This window comes from Camelus dromedarius, chromosome 26 (genome assembly GCF_036321535.1).
Source record: "Camelus dromedarius isolate mCamDro1 chromosome 26, mCamDro1.pat, whole genome shotgun sequence".
NCBI lineage: Eukaryota > Metazoa > Chordata > Mammalia > Artiodactyla > Camelidae > Camelus > Camelus dromedarius.
In genome coordinates this window covers 14,480,453-14,496,308 of record NC_087461.1, presented here as the reverse complement: position 1 = coordinate 14,496,308, position 15,856 = coordinate 14,480,453, and the positions used below count along the sequence as shown (strand labels likewise).

General features: G+C 43.1%; 1 protein-coding gene across 9 annotated transcripts in view; it reads right to left on the bottom strand.

Annotated features, from left to right (window-relative positions):
* Window positions 1–15,856, bottom strand: part of ARL5B (ADP ribosylation factor like GTPase 5B) — an 84,450-nt gene that overhangs the window by 29,332 nt on the left and 39,262 nt on the right. For 3 of the 9 annotated variants that reach the window (XR_010377942.1, XR_010377941.1, XR_010377944.1), the window contains one exon: window positions 12,049–12,124. The exons of 3 other annotated variants lie outside the window; for them this stretch is intronic. Coding sequence is in view for 1 of the 6 variants with exons in the window: in XM_064479411.1 (XP_064335481.1) it covers window positions 12,104–12,124 (21 nt within the window). In the remaining 5 variants the exon portion in view is untranslated. Of the gene's footprint in view, window positions 1–3,097; window positions 3,330–11,769; window positions 12,125–15,856 lie in introns of those variants that run through there. 3 more of the 9 variants (XR_010377943.1, XM_064479411.1, XR_010377945.1) reach the window with 2 other exon arrangements.

The following is a 15,856-nucleotide window of genomic DNA, read 5'->3' as shown; positions in this document are numbered from 1 at the left end:
AGGTGAGGGAGATTAATAGGTACAAACTTCCAGTTACAGAATAAATGGGTCACAGGTATGACATGTACAGCATAGGGAATATAGTCAATAATTGTGTAATATTTGTGTATGGTGACAGATGGTAACCAGATTTATCATCGTGATCATTTTGTAATGTATAGAAATATCTAATCAGTATGTTGTGTACCAGGGACCAAGATGGTGTTGTCGGTCAATTATACTTCAGAAACAAACAAGCTCATAGAAAGAGATCAGATTTTTGATCACCAGAGGTGGGACTCGAGGGGAGAGGGAGTTGGATGAAGGTGATTAAAAGGTGCAAAGGTCCAGTTATAAGAGAAGTAAGTCCTGGGGATGTAATGTACAGCATCATAAATATAATTAACAAGGCTGTGTGCTACATATGAAAATTGTGTAGAGTAAATCCTAAGAGCTCTCATCACAAGGAAAACAATTTTTTTCTATTTCTTTAATTTTGTATCCCTATGAGATGATGGCTGTTCACTCAGCTTATTGTGATAGTCATTTCATGATATATGTAAGTCAAATCATTTCTCTGTACACCTGAAACATATATAGTGCTGTAGGTCAATTATGTCTCAATAAAACTGGAAGAAGAATAAAATAACAACTAGTTAACCATCACTGAGTGTTTGGCATATACCAGGTGAGTACTTCTGCTGGAGTAATGCATTCAATCCTCACAGCTGTTTGGGAGAGTGATTACTAATCTCCCATTTTATTGATGAGAAAACAGATTTAGGTTAGATTTTTTTCCCCCAAAGTCATTGTAGTGGGTTGAATGGTGGCCCCCAAAAGATACATCTAAATTCTTGGGACCTGTGAATGAGACATTATTTGGAATAGTCTTTTCTGATAAATTTAAGGATTTTGAGATGAGATTATCCTGGATTACCAGGGTGAGCCCTAAATCCCATGACAATTTTCCTTTTGATAGACAGAGGAAGAGAAGGGAAAGATGGATACAGAGTTTGGAGTGATGCAGCCAGGAGCCTAGGAGTGCCCAGAGCCACAGAAGCCGGAAGAAGCAAGGAAGTACCCTCCCCTGGAGCCCGCGGAGGGAGTGCAGCCCTGCTGGCACCTTGAACCCGATTTCCATGGCTAAGCGAATACACTTATGTGCTTTAAGACACCCAGTTTGTAGTAGTCTGTTACAGCAGCCCTAGGAATCCAATGCATACAGTGCTATAGCTCTTAAGTGACGGAGTGAAGGTGCCATAAACGTTAAAGCTGTCATTATAGAAAAATAATCAGCGACGTCCAATAAGAATTGTACTATATTATCAGATAAAAAATAACCTTAAGATATGTATATACAGTTGATTCTTGAGCAACATGGGTCAACTTACACACAGTTTTTTTCACCGTGGCTTCCGTGGCTGCACCCACCCTGATGGGTGGTCTGTTTCTGTGTGAGCAAAGACCAGGGACGCTGGGCTGGGCAGTTCCAGAGCCCTACAAATGAGCCACTGTCTTGCTTAGTTTTGTTTTTTAAGTGATATGATGTACTTTAAAAGGGGAGGCAGGTCAGAGGTGATTTACTCTCACAACTACTCCTTCACATATTCCTACCTGGATTCTTTCTTTTAGTTTTATGTGCAAAGTTTCTTTCTTTCTTTCTTTTTTTTTTTTTTAAGATCTAAATATAATAAATGATGCGTTAGATATTTTCAAATAATAGCCAGGCTGAAACCAAAAATCTCAAACTGGCAAAAGACACTGCCAATTTTTGCAGTGTCCCTTTTATTTTTATTTTTTTAACCTTTTTTAAACTGGGGCATAGTCAGTTTACAATGTTGTATCAGTTTCTGGTGTACAACATAATCTTTCAGTCATACATGTACATACACATATTCCTTTTCATTATAGATTACTACAAGATACTGAATATAGATCCCTGCATAAACAGTATAAACTTGTTGTTTATCTATTTTATAGATAGTAGTTGGTATCTGCAAATCTCAATCTCCCAATTTATCCCTTCCCACCCCTTTTACCCCCTGGTAACCATAAGTTTGTTTTCTATGTCTGTGAGTCTTTCTGTTTCATAAATGAGTTCATTTGTCTTTCTTTTTAATATTCCATATATAAGTGATATATGGTATTTTTCTTTCTCTTTCTGGCTTGCTTCAGTTAGAATGACCATCTCCAGATCCATCCATGTTGCTGCAAATGGCATTATTTCATTCTTTTATATGGCTGAGTAATATTCCTTTCTATATACACACTACATCTTTATCCAGTCATCTGTCAATGGACATTTAGGTTGTTTCACGTCTTGGTTATTGTAAATAGTGCTGCTGTGAACACTAGGGTGTATGTGTCTTTTCAAATTAGTGTTTTCCAGATATACACCCAGGAGTGGGATTGCTAAATCATATGGTAAGTCTATTTTTAGTTTTTAAAGGAACCTCCATAATCTCCTTCATAGTGGCTGCACAAATTTACATTCCCACCAACAGTGTAGAAGGGTTCCATTTTCTCCACACCTTTTCCAGCATTTTTTTTGTAGACCTTTTAATGGTGGCCATTCTGATGGGTGTGAGGTGATACCTCATTGTAGTTTTGATTTGCACTTCTCTATTAGTGATGTTGAGCATCTTTTCATGCACATGTTGACCATCTGGATACCTTTTTTGGAAAGATGGCTATTTAGGTCTTCTGCAGGGTCCTTTTCAAATGAAAATATTGTCCATTGCTTTTAAGAACAATTATTAAATGATTTGACTCTGAAATTGACAGACTTTTCCCCTCTGTCCAAACAGTCCCATCTGTCCCATTAAGTCAGGAGGAATTCCTGCATTGTCCTAGGGAGTTGGAAGCCCCTCCAGGAGGGCCAGAGAGTGGACTTGGATGATGCCCAGCCAGCCAGGAATTAAGGAGCCAGGACGGCTCAGCTAAGGGTAAGGCCACTCCATGACCCACATGTAACTCAGCATTTATGACTCAGGACAGGACACCAGAAACCCCCTTGTGACTTCCCCAGAAGGATCACCTGTTCTTACCATCCCACTATGCTAAGGGTATCAGTGCAGCACACAGAGAGATGGTTTACAGAGAAGACACAGATCCTCACCTGGTGACGGCATGTGGAGCGCCAACTCCCAGGTGGGAAATAAGAGAGTCATATGGTGTCAGACCTACTGCCTGAGCTGACATCAGAATTTTTAAGTCTAAACTTAATGAATAAAATACAAGGGCTTAGTGTGAACCCCACATGTGCAGTGTTGAAGAAAACAAATAGCTCTTTGGATGTCAAAGATCCTTCCTGGGTAACCCGACCTGAGAAACTGCTGCTTCGGCCACATCTGCTGATAGAAAAGACAGAAAACAGTGACTATAAGAAGAAATGAGGCTTGGAGGTGAATCATGTGAAATCCTGTGGACGGGATTGGAGTCGGGGTGGGAACCAGCTATGACAGTTGAGTCCTGCAGTGCAGGGAACTATATTCAATACCTTGTAATGGCCTATAATGAAAAAGAATATGAAAAGGAAATATATATATGTGTATACACACACACACACACACACACACACACACACACACACACACACACACACACACACACACACACACATAAATGAATCACTGTGCGTTATACCAGAAATTAACACAACATTGTAAATCGACTAGACTTCAATTTAAAAAAACTGAGTCTCACAAAGAAGGAGCTAGTGGGGGTGGGGAGACCGTGAAAAATCAACAGTGCAGACAGAAATTGGGTTTTTCTCTTGGGATGCTCCATTCCCTGGAAAGAAGACTCTATAACAAAACGCGAGCCATGGAGCTTTGCCTGGAGAGGAGTACTGATCCCATTTGCATGTTAAATGGATTGAGGCCTCTTTCCCCCTCCCCTCTTGAAGGGCTGTCAGTGCCCTTGTGACCTGTACTGACTTGTGCCCGCAGCCCCAAAGACAGCCTTGTACACAGTGGGTGCACCATAAATACTGGTATTGAATTGCACTTAAGAACTGGTTTCTTCAGTGACCCCCACCCCAGAGATTGTGCTCGGATTTTTCCTTGTGTATACCCCACATTCTGCATGAGCTGTGGAGTGAGGTTTTTTTTAAAAGAGGAAGTTTTCATCCTAAAATCCTTACTTGCATTGGTTTCATCACCTGCTACCTTCCTCCCTTGAGATAAATGGGCCTGAATTGTCCTCAGCGCTGCGGGAATAGCACCATCAGCCTGAGACCTGAGAGCCTGGCAGGGTCAGCCTTGGTGTTAGGGACAAGCCTGGCTCTTCCTCTGCAGGTGCTGTTTTCCCCAGCAGACACCTTATCCCGTGGGGGGCTGTTCTCTGCATCTTGGTCCAACTCACTTAAAGGACATGTGAGGCTCTCTGGGAGCCCTTCATTTCTACACACCTGGGCGTGTCTGTCCCGGCGCCATCCACCTGCTGCCCAGACCTCGATGGCCACACACTTGGAGCAAAATAGATGCAACTCTATCTCCATGGAACTTACTTTGAGGTGGGAGGGGGGGCAGACAAGCAGCAAACATAATCAGCAAGTGTTGCATTAGAAGGCACTGTGTTTTGGATGAAAACAGAGCAAGATGAGGAGGATCTGGAGTTGGTGGGGAGCGACTGACATGGAAAAGGGGTGGTCAGGACGACAACACAAGGGAGAGCCGATGGCACTTAAGGAAGGATGGGTGTAGCTGAAGAACAGACCGGAGTGCAGGGTGGCTGCACAGTCACCTTTACCAAGAGGGAGAAGGGAAGGGGAAGCAGTTCAGGGCACGGGATGCTGGGGAACATCAGGAATTGATTTTGGATATTAATTATGCAAGCTTTTAAAGCAAATCTTACAAATGGGGAGCAGAGTAAATGGAGAGACTAAAACTGTGGTGGTGACAGGAGGAAGCCCCGCCCAGGTGCCCAGGGGAAGATACCAAGAAGATGCGTGAGCACAGGACCCTCTGGAGTGCTCGGTGCCTCCCCACTGCATGGGACCCAGCTTGAGCTGCCCATGCATGCTCTGCAGGAGGGCCTGGTCCAAGAACCAAGGAGGAATCATGCTCTAGAGAGGGGTGAGGACCCCCTGCCAGGGAAGAGTCTCTGTCTTCCCCCCCAGGGGAGCACAAGAGCATCCCATGTTTACCCCTGGAACCTAAGGGGATTCTGTCCATCTGTTTGGCTTATGGGTTATATCTCTAGTGTCTAGCAGGGAATTGGATCATGATGCAAGTTTGCTAGATGATTTTTGAGTGAGTGAGTGGATTCATCAAAAGCCCATGGATGGCCCAGCTCTGGGATCCTTCCCTGCTGGGCATGAAAGCCCATGGGAGATGTGGGCGTGCCTCTGTCTGGCCCCCCAAAAAACCTGCAGCATCTTCCTCCAGGAGGCCAAGGTGACCCCTGGACCTCAGGGACAAGTGAGGCAGAGACAGGAGCTCTGAACCTGGAGTCAGGGAGGCCAGCTCCAGTCATCCTAAGTTTACCTGCCCCAGACTTGGCTGAGTCATCCATCTGCTTCTGTGAGCCCTCTCCCTCACCTGTGAGACACAAAGGATGGTGTCCCACCCGTCCTGCCTGAGGAGCATAAGGGTGTGTAAGGAAGTGTTCAGGGAACAAAGCCATCTGCAATGGGCGGCATTCTTCTCCCCAATCTGCCATTTGGAAAAAAAAAAAATGAAAGACAAAGGACTGTACAAAGAATAAATGACAAATGCTGAGGTACTCACCCCTCAGAGTAACTGATGTTAAGGATCTGTTCTATTTGCTTCCTATCCCTCTGGGGTAAATCCGTGCACACAAACTCAAGGCCCTGCTAACCCTTTAATGAATTCCTTCATTGTATTCCTCCCCTCTTCCCTCTCCCCAAAGGCAACTTGCTATGAATTTGTGTCACTTTATCCTCTGTTTTTTAACATTTTCAGTATATTATCTATGGGAATTACAACATATAAACAGTATAGCTCAATGTTTGTTTTTAAAGTTTGCCTGAGTGGCCTCGTTTCTGCACCCAGTTTCAGTGTGTGTTGCGGGAGTTTGCCCACATCCCCAGCAGTTCTCCCACACCAGCTGGGTGCCCTCCAGGTCAGCTTGGCTCTGACGCTGTCTGCGGAGGTGGTGTCAGATCCCACAGGCTGAAGGCTCAGTCTTAGAAGATCACACCCACTCTCTTCAGACACCAATCACAACTCCAGGTTGTCACCCGGGCTTCAGACCAATGGGCTACCAATTGGAGGTTCCAACGAACCACTCCTCGAGTTTGATTAATTTGCAGAAACCCCGTCCTTTGGGGTTCTCATGGAGGCCTCACCACGTTCACGTGGGCATGAGTGATTAAGTCATCGAGGAGCACTGAGGAGAGTGGAACGTCAGGGGCTGGTCCTGGCACTGGAGGCGACTCTTCCTCAGTGATATCCCGATCCTGGGCTTGCCCTGGAGTAACCTCAACTAACAACCAAGGGGTCCTTGGGGGAAACAGAGATGGACAGGTTGGATGTGTATTTGGGATTTATTTGGACTCTGACAAAGGGTTATCCAGCTCCGACTTGGCTCTACAGGAAAAGGTGTGCCCCAGGGATGGAGTATTCCTTGGTGCGTCTTCCGTTGGTGAAGGCTGGTGTCCAGGGGCTGCCCAGGTGAGCAGGGCCCTGTGTGCTCGGTCTTGGCTCCCAAGAGGCTCATTCTCTGTCTCGCTCTTCCCAAGACATGCTCTCCCCAAGACATTCCAGAGCCGTGATGTGTTTCTCAAGAATGAATAATTGTTTTTGCCCAAGACAAAAATAAACCCAGAAACCAGCTCCAATAATCACAAGTGCATGCCAGCTGGCGATCACACTGACAGGGGCAGAAGGAAACCAGCCCAGCTTGCCCAGAAAGGCCACCACTCATGGTGGGGAAGCTGGCAGGACTGTCAGGGCTCCAGACCAGCAATTCTGGAGAAAAAGAACTGGAAGGAGGGGCTAGATTTTAATTTAAATTTGTCAATTTTCTCAAACAAAAGATAGAGCAATTTTAAAAACAACTCAACTAATTTTGCGCAGTTCACTCCCAATCTTAAGAAACAGAAATAAAATGCTCTTGCTTCACTAGAAACCATAGGCTATAATTCTCTTCCCAGAGCTCATTGCTACCGTCAGTTTATGTTTATCTTTTCCATGCTTGCTTTAATATCTTTATGACATGTGTGCGCATCTATAAAAACTGTATATGATATTCTTTTGCACTTCTACAATTTCCTTAAGTGATTTTCTACTGTACATAGGATTCTGCAACTTGCTTTTTAAGAATAACTGTGGCCAAAAAACACAACACAAAATTTATCCTCCCAACAATTGCCAAGAATACAGTACAATATTATCAAGCACATGCACATTGTTGGGTAACAGATCCCCAGAATCCCCTCATCCTGAATGACTGAAACTCTATACCAACCCAGCAACTCCCCACCTCCTCCTCTTCCAACCCCTGGCAGCCACTTTTCAACATTCTATGAATAGATACATCGGTGGAACCATTGACTACTTGTCTTTTTGTGACTGACTTATTTCACTGAGCATGATGTCCTCAAGGTTCATCCATGTTGTAGAACATGTCAGAATCTCCTTTTTTTTTTTTTTAGTTGAAGTATAGTCAGTTACAATGTGTCTATTTCTGGTGTATAGCATAATGTTTCAGTCATACATATAGATATATACATATATTCATTTTCATATTCTTTTTCATTAAAGGTTATTACAAGATATTGAATATAGTTCCCTGCACTATGCAAAGGAAATTTTTTTTTATCTATTTTTATATATCATGGTTAACATTTGCAAATCTCAAATGCCCCAATTTATCCACCCCCTTTCCCCTCAGTAACCACAAGATTGTTTACCATGTCTGTGAGTCTGTTTCTGTTTCATAAATCAGTTCATTTGTCTTTCTTTTTAATATTCCACATATAAGTGATATATGGTATTTTTCTTTCTCCTTCTGGCTTCTTCACTTTGATGATCTCTAGGTCCATCCATGTTGCTGCAAATGGCATTATTTTATTATTCTTAATGTCTGAGTAATATTCCATTCTATAAATATACCACAACTTCTTTATCCAGTCATCTGTCGATGGACATTTAAGCTGCTTCCATGTCTTGGCTATTGTATATAGTGCTGTTATGAACATTGGAGTGCATGTGTCTTTTTGAATTAGAGTTCCCTCCAGATATATGCACAGGAGTGGGATTTCTGGATCATATAGTAAGTCTATTTTTAGTTTTTTGAGGAGTCTCCGTACTGTTTTCCATCATGGCTGCACCAAACTTCATATCCCATTGCATGGGTAGACCACATTTTGTTCATCCTTTCATCCATCGATAGACATTTAGGTTGCCTCCACATCTTGGCTGTTGTAAATAATGCTGCTGTGAGGTGTGCATCTTATTTTCAATTCTTTTGGGTGTATACCCAAAAGGGGTTGTTGGATCATATGATAATTCTATTTTTTAATTTTTTAAGGAAAATCTTTACTGTTTTCCATAGTGGCTGTATCATTTTATGTTCCCACCAACAGGGCACAAGGGTTACAATTTCTCCTCATCCTCACCGATGAGGATTTATTTTTATTTTTATTTTTTATTTTTATTTTTGTCTAACAGTGGCCATCTGGATGGGAGCGAGGTGATACCTCATTGTGGTTTTGGTTTGCATTACCCCGATGATCGGTGATGTTGAGCATATTTTCACGTGTATGTCTTCTTTGGAGAAATGTCTATTCAAGTCCTTTACCGATTTTTAAATTGGGTTATTTATTTATTTATTTATTTATTTATTTATTTATTTATTTATTTATTTATTTTTGCTGTTATTGAGTTGTAGGAGTTCTTTTAATAGTCTGTATGTTAACCCCTTATTAGATATATGGTTTGCAAATATTTTTAAGTTTGATGTGGTCCCATTTGTCTATTTTTGCTTTTGTTGCCTTTGTTTTTTTTCAGTGTCATATCCAAGAAATCCTTGACAAATCCAGTGTCATGAAGTTTTCCCCCTGTTTTCTTCTGGGACTGTTATAGATTTAGGTCTTATGTTTCAATCTGTAGCTCGCTTTGAATTAGTTTTTCTATGTGGGGCATGCAACTTGCTTTTTGAACTTACTTGTCTTTGGGATTTATCCATGTTAGTGCAAGTATTTCTGGCTCACACCCTGGCATTGCTGACAGAAACCCTTCATACCAAGCAAAATCCCGGACCAAGGCCTCCGCTGGCCTGGGCTGGGTCCTCACCCATCTCCTCACTTTCTTTTTCACACTTGCTCTCTCTCCCCTCCAGGCCTGTTTGGGTTTCTTTGAATTTTATCTAAATTGCATCATATTTAAAAAAATATGCTAAGATTACCATGACATTTTGCTGTCTTAACTGGTCTGTCTTTGAACAGGGCGAGCACATTGCTAGAAAATCACCACCGCTCAGTTAAAGGTGCCTCTGGAAGGAGTTAATTCAGACCCCAAAGCCCAAAGCCCAAAGCCCGAGGTGCTGGTTTGTCTGAACCCACAGCCCGAGATGAGGAGGAAAAGGCTGCTTCTGGCTGCCCACCGCCCGGCCCGCTGTCAGCTGGTGGTGAGTGTCGCTCCCGCTGTCCAATCCACAACCCCCAGCTTCCACCCTTGATTGATGCTGCACTTTGTAAGGGGTGATTAGACGGGCCTCTGCCTGATTTTCACTCGAGGCTCCAGCCAGTAAGTGGCCAGTAGCCCTGCATTCCGAGGATGGTCCCCAGCCCCCCGGCTGACCTGTCACAGGTCTCTGGGCAGTGTTTGGCTGCCTATAAAAGAGATGGAGAGAGGTGAGTGGTTCAAGAGAGGATTTGTAATACTGTGGGTGTGCAGTAAGTCCTTCCCCTTCTGTGGGGAAGGAGTGGGGGTCCAGTTTAGGGCAGGGGGCTTTAAGCAGACACACTGAGGTGCTGACAGGGGGACACAGGTCTGACACTGGCCCGAGAGTCTAAGGGTGAGGGACTGGTGAGGCGGCTGGAGGAGGTGAGACATTGGTTGCGGGCGGGAGGTTGTCAGCCTGCCAAGGACTGCACCAGAAGGGGAACGGGCCTCTCCTGAGAGATCAGACCTGGGGCCTCTGCCCTTGACACCCCAAAAGAGGATGCCCCCACCTCCTGAGTGCAGATGAACCTCCAAAAGCCAGGGACTGAAGGCGAGCTGCTGTGGCCAGCTGGGCAGAGCATCACCCTTGTCAGTTTTGGGTGTACAGCACAATGCTTCAGTCATATATGTACATATATATATTCATTATCATATTCTTTTTCACCATAAGTTACTACAAGATATTGAATGTAGTTCCCTGTGCTGTACAGTATAGACTTGTTTATCCATTTTATATGTTAGTTAGTATCTGCAAATTTCAAATTCCCAACTTATCCCTTCCCACCCCCTTTCCCCCCTGGTAACCGTAAGTTTGTTTTCTATGTCTTTGAGTCTGTTTCTGTTTTGTAACTAAGTTTGTTTGTCTTTTTTTAAGATTCCATATAGAAGTGACATCATATGGTATTTTTCTTTCTCTTTCTGGCTTATTTCAGTTAGAATGACAATCTCCAGGTCCATCCATGTTGCTGCAAATGGCATTATTTTATTATTTTTTATGGCTGAGTAGTATTCCATTGATACAATACTTTTTTTATTTCTCTGAGTATATTATTTATAGTAATTTTTGCAGCTTCCTCTGAGTCTCAGGATTGTGCTACCCTCTTCTCCTTTATATTTTTTTTCTCTGTATTATGGGTTAGGTGTTTTCCTCCAATGTCAGGTAACTCTGGCTGTCCATTTATATTTAAGAGTGAGCCAAAACTGTGTGGAACTTCTATGGCTGTCAGCATCCTTGTTGAGTACTGAGCTACTCAACAAAGATGCTGGTGTGTGGAGCAAAAAATATGTTTGATGGTTATCTACTTTATCAAATACCCTTCAATCTCAAATTACAAAGGGTAAGTTCTCAATTTTAGGGTCAGATGAATGAGAATTAAATTTTTCAAAAATTCCCAATAGTGTAGACTGATATGCAAGATTCTGAATAAATATTAAATGTTAAATATATCCTTTGATGGGTAATATCTGTAGCTAACTCCAGGAGGACTTTAAAACCAGTGAGAGAGTTACTAGGAGATGAAGAAAGATGCTGTAAGAAGCTCCATCTTCTCTACTGCCTCTGAAAAGAATGTGGATGAAAACCACAGCCTTTGGAATGTTAACTGTCATATTTACCCACATCATTTCTCACTCTTGTACCTTATGGTCCCCAATCATCCACATCCCCTTATGATATCCCCTCCCTTTGAGTGTGGGTAGGACCTGTGATTCGCTTCTGATCAGTCAAATATGGGATGCTACCCTGTCACCCTGTGGGATTTGAATTTATTAGATGCCAAGGACCTCATGAACGTAAAAGGGGGCGCTTCTGCCACCCAGTCATCAAAAGAAACCCCTGCACCAGATGACACCTGGATGGTAACCTGATGAGACCCTGGAGCAGAAGTCCATGTAAGCCATGCCTGGACTCCTGACCCACAGAAACTGTGGGAGAATAAATGTGTCTTGTCTACAGCCTGACTTGTGTTAATGGGTTATGCAGATATAGATGACTCACACACCTGTTTACACAGTGATTCACCCAGAGTGACTCAGGGAGTGACTGGGAAATTAAATGGTCACCGGGCCTCCTAATTCTAGCTTTCCATTTCCATGAGCTTTTCCCCTGTCTGAAAAGGTCACTTCAAGAGACAGAAAAGGATGACAAGACACCTCATTGTTGTCTCTAGGGGTACCAGTGCCTGCATTTGGTGCAAATCAACAAAGAACTTGAAAAATGGATTTCACAGATGGGGGTTTCTTGGTTTCATTCCACCAACACGCCAAGAATGGGCAATCAGAACTCTTGGATGATATGTCTAGGGCCCAGGCTCCCCTTCTTCTGTCTTCCTGCTTCAACTTGAGCCAAGGCTCTTGTTCTGCTCTTTACCTCACCCAGGGCCACGTGTCCCAGGTGGGAAGCCCTCCTTGATGCCCCCAGCAGACTGCCACTCACATCTCAGAACTGCGTCACATGTCTTCTTCTAATGAGTCCAGGAAAGCGATGGTTTTTAGCTGGACACTTTGTTGCCCTGAATAAATGAGACCAGGAGGAATGGGTATCAGGTAGACGTCTAGCAAAGTCTACAACTCAAAAGCTTTGTTCCCACAGAAAAAGCCACAGAAAAGATAAGGGAAAAGAAGGGAGGAAATTAATGACATAGAAAGCAATCTATAATGAGGATGCTCAAAGCCCTAACTGAAAGGAGAATTTTTGAAATAGCTAATAAAATAGATCCATTTCTAGCAGGACTGACACACTATAATGAGTAAAAACAATGTACTTCAAAGCATGCACAAAATATCTTCTAAATTATATTAAAAGAATAAAAAGAAATAAAAAGATAACATATTAATATCTGTTATTTCTAGTGGAGAGACCGCCCTCTTTTTTTTTTTAATTCTTTTAATTTAGTGGTCATATATGGCTTTTTTTTTTTTTAAATTAGTGGTCATATATGGCTTTCATAAGGAGAAGAAAATATTATTTGAAAGTTGCACATAAAATGTGTGTTTTTTAAAAAATCGTTTACAAATCAAAGACAACCTAAACTTTTGATTTTAAAACAGCTGACATTTTCTAACTGTTGCAAATACAGTGATGTCCCAGAATCAGAAGATGGGTAAGATTGCTCTGCGGATGCTGCCTTTTCCATGGAACATTCTACTTTTCCCCTGAGAAAACAGTTTAAGAATGAGTAGCATTTATTTTCAAATGCCTGGTGGGTAATCCTATTAAGTATCACAGGGGAAGAGGGTCTGAGATTCTATTTGTTTGAAAGTTCTACTTTCTTCTTTTTTTTTTTTCCTGGGAATTTATTTATTTATTTGTTTATAATTGAGTTATAGTCAGTTTACAATGTGTCAATTCTGGTGTACAGCACAATTTTTCAGTCATACATGAATATACATATATTCATTTTCATATTCTTTTTCACCATATATATTTCCCCGTGCTATACAGTATAAACTTGTTTATCTATTCTATATATACCTGTCAGTATCTACAAATCTTGAACTCCCAGTCTGTCCCTTCCCACCCTCCCCCACCAACAACCACAACCACAAGTTTGTATTCTATGTCTGTGAGTCTGTTTCAGTTTATATTTAAGTTCATTTGTCTTTGTGTGGTTTTGTTTGTTTGTTTGTTTGTGGGGGGAGGTATTTAGGTTTACTTATTTATTTTTGATGGAGTTATTGGGGATCGAACCCAGGACCTCATGCATGCTAGGCATGCGCTCTACCACTGAGCTATACCTTTCCCCCTTTTCTGGGAACTTCTGAGTTGAAGGGGCTTTGGGGAGAAGGCAAAAATCAAAACAGCTGATTTTCTTCTTTATGATGAACTCTTGCTGACTCCTTTGTGTAACTTGGACTCACAAATAAAACATGGGATTGTGTCGCAACAGAAGATTGTTTGGCAGTAGAAGCACCAACTTGATGTGCACAAGCCTGGATTTCTGGTGGCACCGACTAGCTGTGTGACCCTGAAATATGCAGTAAGAAGTTCCTTACATTCAGTTGAAATTGCATGAGAAAATATAGGAGAGGTTGCTTCACATAGTGCCTTGGCATTAAAAAATGTTAATAAACATTATTATAATTATTATTTAGAGGGTTTAGAGTCTTCAGAAAGAGAGAAAAAGACAGCATAAAGGCAGGACATGGGGAGAAGCTATGCTCAGAGACAGCTCAGAGTCAGCTCAGAGTTGTAGGACTTCATTTTATTGCTAGAGATGGCCCCACAAAGGGTAGGCTGGACACTGAGGAAGAGGAACACATGCAGTCCTACCACACGCCCAGAGCCTTCTTTTCTCAGAATAATTGCTGGAAAAGTGTTGTAATAAGTACATAAATCTGTTATGATTATAGAAGCAAGTGATGCTGTCTAGAGTTGCACAGTGCCCAATATGCAAAACTGTACATGGCGGCTTGTTTCAGTCTCATCTTAAGCTGCTGTCATCTTGTATTTCATGTTACCTGGTGGGCCCCTTTAAATTCTTTCTAGGTCAAGGCAAGGTAAATACACTGTAATTACATTATACTGACACGGGGTAGAAATTTCAAACTCAGGCTGCACCAAAAGGCCAAGAATGGAAGCTGGAGGAAGGACTGATTTAATCAGCCCCTGCTTCCCTCCCTCCCATGGAGTGGACTACATCTTCCTGTGTTAGCATAAATATGTCGGGAGATACTGCATCAGATGAGAATGGTCCCAAATGAGGGTTAAATTCTTGTAAATATGAATCAAGGGTAAATAAGCTCCTTCTTTGTACTGCGGGTTAGTTACCATATGAAACTCACTCCTCCCGGAGGTTGGTTTGGATTGCAAACATAACCATGTTTAAGGAAGGTTGATTTCAGGCTCCTTGAGGAAGCAAGCAGGCTGGGCATGAAGAGTGACAGCTATGACCCAGATCAGGGGAGGGAAGTGGCACCTCCATGTTCAGCCAAGTGCTTTGTTTCCTTATTAGTCCTTCTTCATCCTTGGAATATGCCCGCCAGCTCTGCCTGCCTTTGAGGCTGCCTCCATGGCTTTTCCTTGCCCCTCCTTGTGGCTGTCTCACCCTGGGACAGGAATAGGAACCCCGCTGGTGGCTGACTTAGGTATGAATGTGAGGGTAGAACAAGCCTTGGAGGCAAATGGAACAGGCTGAGACCTAGGGGGAAGTTGACTTAGGAGCCCTTGTGGCTGTGGCTGGGAGGTACTGAGAATAGCTGAGACTAGTGACTGGTGTTTGAGAATTCCTGCAGGCAATACCTGATACCTCACTGGGCCCTATTTGGAGGGAATCAGTCTCTAGCCACAGGGAATTGGAGAGGGGAAATAAGGAACTTCCAAGCTGGACTTCGGGGAATCAGGAAAAAGGTCCCAAAGTCCCAGCAGGGGGGCACTGTCCTGGGACCACTAATCACAGTGAATCAAGATCCCATCCTGCTGCAACCTGGAAGGTTAAACAGTGGGACTCAGGTGGGGAAGGCAGATTTGGGGACCTGCTAATTGGAAGCAGGCCAGGAAGCAAGAGCTTAATTCCAGAAATAAGGCAAAGCTGAGGTTCTTAAAGGTAGCAGGTGACGGTAGGGCTGGATAATTTGCTCAATAGGTTTTGGGCTACTTTTCTCTAGCTACCTCCTAACAAGCTCCTGAGGCTGAGATAGGGCTGAGCCTATAAATGATGCTCAGGTGGTCCTTGCTGTGGGGATGGCAACAGGCAATGAGCAGGAGTCTGCAGGGGGCTCTGTTTAGTGACCCTCTCTGATCCGGAGCCATTCCCTTCTCTGCCTTCACTGCATCCACAGCTAGAAGGTCTTGACCAGCTCCTGACTCCTCTGTTGCATTGATGATTCTGGACTCGAACTCCAGTGAATCTTGCCATAGCGCCTATGAGAAACCAGTCAAGTCACTTCCCTTGACAATTTAGATAAATCCAAGAGCTCCAAGGTGCATAATTCAAGAGAAGCAGGGCATTATCCTGGGAGTGTTTCCCTTCCCTGTTTCTGACACTGTTCCCAGCATTCTCTCAGGATTACCCCACCCTGTTGTTTCCAATTTGCATATCCAGTTAGCGATGGTGGAGACGAATGATCCCAGCTTCTTTCTCTTCTTATTTCCACTGCCTCCCTACCCATGGTAGCCCCACTCCTCCCCAGCTCCCACCTTAGAAGCGGACTCAGAAGTCTGCATCCATTTCCCACACTCTTCAGGTACCCTTTGTGTCTCTACATCCTATGTGTCACTTACATGTACATCATCCACTTTGAAA